This window comes from Aptenodytes forsteri, unplaced genomic scaffold (assembly GCF_000699145.1).
Source record: "Aptenodytes forsteri isolate BGI_AS27 unplaced genomic scaffold, ASM69914v1 Scaffold55, whole genome shotgun sequence".
Lineage (NCBI taxonomy): Eukaryota > Metazoa > Chordata > Aves > Sphenisciformes > Spheniscidae > Aptenodytes > Aptenodytes forsteri.
The window spans coordinates 9,612,732-9,621,032 of NW_008796063.1; the positions used below are offsets into that span (position 1 = coordinate 9,612,732).

Below are 8,301 nucleotides of genomic sequence, written 5' to 3' on the forward strand. Positions count from 1 at the left end.
GTAGCCTGTTAGAGAGGCGTGGGTCGGGCCTGTTAAATAAGCAGACGGCGAAGCTCAGGGCCACGCTTTCTTCCTCTAGCCTGAATTACCTCCAGTAAAGAGATGGTTTTTACTCTTCCCTCACCCGAATGCCAGTTTGTGACTGGGAAATGTGGGGGCTGGGAGCGTGGGTGATTCTGCCAGTGGTGTTCTCACTTGGAGAAAACTGTGAGCCTGCTTCCTTCTGGGTGGAGAGGGGGGAGTTTGCTTCCCGTTAGAAGCATCTGGGCAGAAGGCGCTGCCTGAGCGTGATGGAGCTGGAAGCAGAGGGGGTGTTGTCGGGCCTGGGATGTGGGGGCAGTCAGATCTGAGCTGGGCACCTGTAAATGCTCTTTCTGAGTGGTTCCCAGCCGTGGGGAAGGGCTGCCAGTGGGAGCGTTGGGCAGTCAGCTGGACAGTCTGTACCAGTTGAAACTGAAATTAGCCTTGGAGGGGTTAGAAACTGCTTTGGATCAATTGGGTGCCTTCATGCCTATGCTTATGGTTGGACTTTGCACTCTTTTCTAGCATGTGGATATGGAAAACTCCTATCTCTGTGGATACTTGAAGATTAAAGGCCTTACGGAGGTGAGTGTTAACTGCAAAACAACAAGAAAAGGTGCTGTGTAAAGGGTTTTCTTTTTCCTGGTGGGGTGGGAGAAACTGCCACCAGAAATAGGAAGCGGAGGGCTTGAGCATACAGTAAATTTGACTGCGAAGTAGTTTAATAGCTTCAGTTTGTTGTTCTTGGCATGTTGAGCAAGTACGATGGGCCGCGATGGGAGTCCTGAACGAGGGAAGCTTATCTGCCATCCCTTAAGGTCTGAGCAGAACAGAGTCTGACCCTGCAGTCAGCTTTAGGCCCTCTACCAGTGGTGGTGTGTTGCTGAAAGAAAATAAACCGGGAGCCGAACAGTCGGATCTTTACGTATTTCCTTCCCTATGTATCCTCTGAGATCTGCTCGTGGTGTCAGACGGTCGGTGAGAACTGTCTCCCGGGGGTGGTGGTGCTTTCGGCTGCGGTGCACCGCGTGTCTGTCGTTACACGGGAGCGCTTGGAGAAGCTCGCTCACCCCAGCTGAGCCTGCTATTCCCTGCCTGCATTCTCCTAATTCGGTGCCAATGCAAAGCTGAAGAGGAGCACCTTCTCCCCCGGTGGGGTGGCTCAATCCAGCCCTTGGGCTTTGTAGCAGTCGTGCAGCCACCGCCGGGTATCTGCTGGGGAGCGGTGCTGGCTGTAAATGGTCGCTTGCGATCGTCCAGCTGGGAGCTTCCCCACAGTCCAGCTCTGACATGGCTCCTTCTGGTTTCATGAAGTGAACAGAGAGGCAGAGAGAGGCTGGAAGAAGAGGGCGGAGGCTGTGCGTGCGTACGAGTCAGACTTTAAGAGGTGTGGGGCAGGACGAGGCAGCGTGCTGCTTGGAGGGATGGGAGCACCGGCCTCGGATCGCTCGGAGCTCTTGCTGCGAGATGCTGCTTTTTGCTGAGCGCCTGCACCTTTACCTGCGTTTGAGTTTCTATCTCTAGATGACAAATCTCCTGACCTCTCGTTCGTCTGTCTTCTCTCCTAGGAGTACCCAACCCTCACCACTTTCTTTGAAGGAGAAATAATCAGTAAAAAGCACCCTTTCTTAACGCGCAAGTGGGACGCTGATGAAGATGTGGATCGTAAACACTGGGTAAATAAATCAGGGGGGCAGATGCAGTCCTGGCTGAGCAGCTGGTTTGGAGATGAAGTGCAACGTGTGCCCGTGCAAGAGCTGTCAGAAGGGCCTGGAAACCTCTCCTTTTTTGGGTGTCTCCCTCCTTTTCCCATCGGGATCTTTGCAACTAGAGGTCCCTTCAGCAGGCTGTTGGCTGTGATCCACGAGAAGGGAGGGGGTGTCTTGCTTTCCACTTGCTGGCCCTGGGGTCGGAAGGGAGCAGGAGCAATCCCCGTCTCTCGACCCGCCAGGAGAACACGCTCCTTCTTTTGAAGACTCGTTGCAAAACGGAGTGGAGAAGGGGAGAGGTGCCCCTCTGGCGCAGGCAGGGCGGTTGGTACCTGCGTCTCAGCCACCTCAGCCCTCTGCTCAGGACAGGGTGTGTCTGCCACTGTGCTCTGGATCAGGGCCACAGCAGCCAGCTGATTGCATCCCCGCCTTGACCTTTGCTGTTGTTTGCCAGACTTTGATGTTTATTATGTTTCTGTCAAAATAACTTCCTCTGGAAGTGTAGGAGCTTCTCCAGCCGGGCTGGATATGGCTGCGGATGTCCGGCAATCCTCTGTGTTCCCCGGTGCTGGTCCTGGGGTGTGCGTTTAGCACTGCTCCAGGGAAAGAGCAGCCCCTTTGGTGAGGAGGTCCTGTTCCGTAGCAGTTCTTCCCTCCTAAATAGCAGCTGGCACTAGTGAGCTCTACTCCTGGAATAAGCATCCTGGGTTTTTTTTTCTTTTCTTTTTTGTTTCAGGGGAAGTTCCAGGCTTTTTACCAGTATGCAAAAACATTTAACTCTGATGACTTTGATTACGAGGATCTGAAAAATGGGGACTATGTCTTCATGAGATGGAAGGTAAACTCCGCATGTCTCCTTCTCTGAGCTGCTTACAAGCGACTGACAGAGGCTGGCACTAGGAGCTCTACTCCTGGAATAAGCATCCTGGGTTTTTTTTTCTTTTCTTTTTTGTTTCAGGGGAAGTTCCAGGCTTTTTACCAGTATGCAAAAACATTTAACTCTGATGACTTTGATTACGAGGATCTGAAAAATGGGGACTATGTCTTCATGAGATGGAAGGTAAACTCCGCATGTCTCCTTCTCTGAGCTGCTTACAAGCGACTGACAGAGGCTTGTGGTGCCTGAAAGCTTTTTTGGCTACGCTGGTTTAATGAAAGATCTGACCCTACCAACCTCGTAACCAACCTCGTAACCCACCATACTTGCAAATTCCAGTGTGACTCCTGTCTAGCCGGCTAATTGCGTCCTTAAGGGCTGCAGTCACGGCTAAAAACGCAACAGGAAAATCTTGCTTGATGATGCTCCAGAGGGTGAGAGAATTGGTGTCTTCGGTCCCTGTGCGGGGCCTGTGTGTTTGATGCAGACTGGCCAGTCTGCACCTCTCTGCTCTTCAGCTGGATCGATTCCTCCCTCTTTACACAAGCTTTGTGCAGCTGTGATGGGAGGAAATCATAAAATCACAGAAAGGTTTGGGTTGGAAGGGATCTTTAAAGATTATCTAGTACACGCCCCCTCCCCTGCCACGGGCAGGGACATCTTCCAGTTGCTTAAAGCCCCGACCAGCCTGACCTTGAACACTTCCAGGGGTTGGGGCATCCACAACTTCTCCGAGCAACCTGTTCCAGGGTCTCACCACCCTCATAGTAAAGAGTTTCTTTCTTACAGCTGATCTAAAGCTACCCTCTTTTAGTTTGAAACCATTACCCCTTGTCCTATCGCTACAGGCCCTGCTAAAAAGTCTCCCTCCGTCTTCCTTATAGCCCCCTGTAAGTATCGAAAGGCTGCAATAAGGTCTCGGAGCCTTCTTTTTGCCATCAGGCAGCTCTGATTCCTGATTTTGCAATTGGCTTCTGGTTTGCAGTGGGCAGGTGTTGAACTGAAACTGATCTCGTGCACTCAAAAACTGGTTCTGTTCTCGGTTGTCTGCTTCCCTGTAAGATGCCTACGGTGGCAGGTGGTGAAAGAACACGCTGGTCTCTGTGGTCTGGGCTGCTGCGAGTGCAGGGAATGCTCAGCCAGGGATGCCTTCGTGTTAATGGGTGCCAATATTCAGTTTGGGAGGGCAGGCTGAGGGTGGGGGGGATAGTATTTGACCGGCATCTTAAAATACGGTCTGTGTTTTGTGTGCAGGAACAGTTCCTAGTCCCAGATCACACTATCAAAGACATCAGCGGTGCTTCCTTTGCTGGTTTCTATTACATCTGCTTCCAGAAGTCAGCAGCATCTATAGAGGGCTATTACTACCATAGGAGTTCAGAATGGTAAGGAAGCTTCCTTCCTCCTGCGGACTGAAGGGTGGCTCCTCAAACCAAGCAGTGACTCCTCTTCCGCTCGTCTGCGGCCTTGGGAGCGTCCAGGCGGTGCTTCTCTGGGCTGGGAAGGAGGTTCAGTCTGGCAGCTGGACCTCGGGGCAGAAGGGAGGAGGGCGTGTGTGCCGTGCTTGGCCAGAGCAGGCTAGTGCAGCCCGTTCGTGTGGTATAAAGCGCTGCCCTTTTTGCGCGGCTGGGGATAATCGGGCTGGCAACGTGGCGCAGGGGAGACACGGGGTCTGGAGACGTGCCGCGGCCCGGTGAAGCAATGGCCTGGTGCGTCAGTGAGGTACGTTGGGAGGCAGACACCAGCTGTGGTTCACTAAAAGCATCCCTCCAGAAGCCTGGTCTCCAGTCCAAACGCTCGCAGGGCTTGCCTGCTCCTGCCCTCCCGCGGGGACAGGCAAGCGTAAGGCAGCCTGGCCTCGTGTGCAGGGTTGTGCTCCCTCAGTTTGTGCTTTGCTCAGTGATTCAAGCTTTGAGCTACTCCATGCCTTGGCCCTTCAGAGGATGTCAGAGGGGCCTTCGAGAAGGAGCTCGGTGCTTTCTCGCATATAACAGCTTGGCTGTTGCTCCCTTCACACAGAAATCTTGTTAGGCCAGCGCTTTGTAGTCCGTGGTCCTTGGGGTGTTGCTGTAAGACACAGGGAACTGTCAAAGGCAATTGGTTGGTTTCATGTTAAAGCTGTGTGACATGTAGCTGTGGAGAGCTCTTTTCCCTCTGACAGCCTTGGATATTGGTCACGCGCAGGAAGTGAATCTGTAGGGTGGCTGGAAGCTCTCGGGGGTGGGAAGGTACCTGGGAGGCTTTCAGACGAATCCCCTCCAGCTGAGCTTTGAAAGACCTGCGTGTAATTTGCAGTTGTAGCAAACGCCGTTTGCACGTGAGAGTTGTTGAACTTCAAAAGGTGTCCAAAAACCACGGGCAGCCCACCTCGAACGCAGCCTGGCTGCGGGTAGCTCAAAGGCACGGGAATGGAAATGAGGAACGATGCCGAGTCCTCACGGGGTTTTGGCACCACGGGTAAGCGGGCGTTGGGTGCCCGAACACCTCTGAGACTGTAACGGGGAAGAGAAGAGCCAGCCGCCGGGATGTCTGCTCCGTGACCTGCCAAGCGGGAGCCGTTAGTGCTAGGGGAGCTCTGTTGCTCTACGTAATCCTCTCGTCTGTCTTTTCCCTCTCTCCCAGGTATCAGTCATTGAATTTAACTCACGTTCCTGAGCACAGCGCTCCTATCTACGAATTCCGATGACAGCTGTCCAGAACTGATACCGCACAGAAGCAAACCGGGCAGGAGGGCATGGCCTGCCAGGAGAACTGTGTCCCTGTCGGAGCACGGGAATGCACGCTTCTCTCCTGCCCCTCGGACTCGCGAGAGAGAGCCTGAATGTTAACCCACCCAGCCCAAGGAGCGTGGCTGCTGGAGCTTGATTCTCCCTCCTGTCGAGTGGCGATTTGATCTTTAACCTGGTTTTAAGCTACCTTTAAATGCACTTTCTTATTGCACAGCTAGTTTCTCTATCACTGAAATTCCTCCCGGCTCTCCTCTGGAAGCTGTTTCTCAGTAGCTGGAATCAGTGGTCTGTCCTCTGAGTAATAAGAAAATATAAGCTCCGTGCTTATATTTTCATTGTTACAGCCTGATATGGGTTGAAATCGCCAGGGCTCGGGTTTGTTGCCCAGATTGCCAGCTCTGGTGCTCCCAGAGCCGGGTCCCGCGTGCGAGGCTCTGCTTGGCAGAGAGCTGCTCAGCTGCAGAGTCTCTTGGGGGAGCGTTGGCTGAGACAGATGAGGCTTGAAGGAGTCTTTGCTTCGCGCTGGCTAGCGAGGTTAGCCGGAGCTGCAGATCTTTCAGGAACACCGGCCCTTTGGAGCTGGGAGCTGTTCCGGTGTCTGGATACGCCACTGGGAATTAATTTGATGTACGGACTTCCAGGCTCTCAGTAAAGTGGATCTGAACTCTGCTTATAGGTGTATATTTGCTCTTTACTTAAGTTAAGGGTAAAAAAGACAAAAAAAAAAAAGACAAAAAAAAAAGACTTTTATTAGAAAAAAAATAATATTTTTATGGCTCCTTTTCTGAAGGACCCTATGGCAAATGCACAAGTACTCGATTACATTGTACCGTTTTCACATTGAAAACCGGGAATGTCTGCGTTTAGTTTTTATATACGTGTACGTAATCAGCTAGCCGCTTTGGGAAAGTAATCGGAGTGCAAGCGCCGAGCAGCGTCGCAGGGACAGCTCTGGGACCGTTCAGCCTTTGTACTCGCACTTCATGCTTCACCCACACCACTGCTTGATACCTTTTTACAAGGCAAAAAAAGAAAAGAAAAGGAAAAAAAAAAAAACAACAACCCGGTAGACACCACTGCTACCTTTTTACAAGGCAAAAAAAGAAAAAAAAAGGAAAAAAAAAAAAACAAACAATTCTGCAAATTCTCCCAAATGCGCGTGTGGGTTTCTTTTTTTTTAAAGACATTTTAAAAGTTGGCCTCGGTTGTATATTTAATGTGACGGTCCCACCTGCGGGGCTTCTGTGAGAGTTCAGTTTGCGTTTTTCTGGCTGTTTTAAAAACAACCCCCCCTTAAAGCAGGCTTGTGTCACGCGTTAACCGGGTGGGTGTTGAGGACGGGTTTGCCGCCTGGGAGAGGAAAGCGAAGCCCTCCGCGGGCCTAGCGCCAAGGTGGTTTGGGTTTTCTTCTTTTTAACTAACTTTCTTCCTTTCGGCAGCGTGTCTGGCTTATCGCAGCAGCTGAATCGCTAGTTTAAGCCTTAACGAGAAAGTATTCAGGTCTCGGTGAGCCCATTTCCTCTATTCCAAGTCGGGATCTTGCGTGATCGGAGAAGCGGCCGGGCTGGTCTCAGGAGATGATGCGGAAAGCACTTGCCTCGTCGCGTGCTGTTCGCCGCGGATGAATCCTTTTCCCCAGCACAAATGGAGAGAGACCTGGCACTTCCGTGGGGCAGAAGCCTGCCCGCTGTGCTGGCGATGAAGGAAGCGCGTGCCGTTGTCTTGGCCGTTGCGGGTAGGTTTGTAGAGTAGCGGGAGAGCGATTCCAGGCACGAAGGGAGAGCGGCTGCGAGCAGGGCAGTTGGGAAGCGGGATTCCCGTTTCATTCTGCTCCTCTCGGAGAAACTCGTCCCCTTTGGCGGTGGGGAGAGCGGTTTCCTCACAGGCGGTGCTGGGAGATGTCCTGGTTTTAGAGGCGAAAGCCGGCGGGTGCTGCTCCCCTGTGACCGAGCGCGGGGGCGAAGCCTCCTCCCAGGCGCTGGGGTGGGCACGGGGACCTGGCTCCGCCGGCTCTTTGCAGCCCTCCGGAGCTGTCTGTGTGCAATATTGGTGGCGGCGCCGGTCTCCTCGCGCTCCCCGGGGCTGTCGGTGCCAGCGTGACGCTTGGGTTTCTGACGTGCTTTAGTTGAATTAACACTGTGGTCGTTGGCAGAAGCTGGGTTAGGAAGGGTCCCGGGGTTGTTTAATATGTATAACTACCCCAAAATTGCTCTTGAAGTTTTTCTCTGAGACTCGATACGTTGCGAGAAGGGAGGGGAAGGAGCGTCCCGCTCTCTGCCGGAATCCTTCCGACCGTCCTGAAGCCAATTTCGGCTGAAATCCAAAACTGCCGGGGTGATGCCGCCCCATGGGACGCGTGTGGCGGGTGCAGAGCAGGTCCTGGAGCCGAGAGGTTTGCAGGGGCTGTCGGTGTTCAGAGCTTCCCTCCTCTAAAGCCTTCGTTTTGGTTTTCTTTTTCTTTGACTCGTTTGATGAGCTAAAGGAGAGATGTTACGTACGTCGCGGTGTGGTGAGAGAACTGACCGGGGGAGGATCTTGGGGTGCGGAGGTAAGAAATGGGGTATTTGGTCCTGGAAGAGGTTGCGATGTCTCTTTTTAACCGCGCTGGCTGCAGGAGGGGTGTACCTGTGGGCAGAGGGAGCAGGGCCCGAGGCGGCGTTTTGCGGAGCGATCAATGTCCAAATTAAACATGAAATGTATTTAAGGGGTCTGTGTCCGTGTGTGTTTGTCGACCAAAGCGTTTCGGAGGTAAGAAATGGGGTATTTGGTCCTGGAAGAGGTTGCGATGTCTCTTTTTAACCGCGCTGGCTGCAGGAGGGGTGTACCTGTGGGCAGAGGGAGCAGGGCCCGAGGCGGCGTTTTGCGGAGCGATCAATGTCCAAATTAAACATGAAATGTATTTAAGGGGTCTGTGTCCGTGTGTGTTTGTCGACCAAAGCGTTTATCCGGGGGAGAGCTGTGCTGT

The 8,301-nt window shown here is 52.9% G+C and overlaps 1 protein-coding gene across 1 annotated transcript; it reads left to right on the forward strand.

Moving 5' to 3' along the window:
• Positions 1 to 550: 550 nt before the first annotated feature.
• GID4 (GID complex subunit 4 homolog) lies at positions 551 to 6,007 on the forward strand. Its single transcript, XM_019473968.1, has 5 exons — positions 551 to 606; positions 1,590 to 1,697; positions 2,467 to 2,568; positions 3,862 to 3,992; positions 5,230 to 6,007. The coding sequence occupies exons 1-5, from the start codon at positions 556 to 558 to the stop codon at positions 5,291 to 5,293; spliced, it is 456 nt and encodes a 151-aa protein (XP_019329513.1). The 5' UTR covers positions 551 to 555; the 3' UTR covers positions 5,294 to 6,007.
• The last annotated feature ends 2,294 nt before the right edge of the window (positions 6,008 to 8,301 follow it).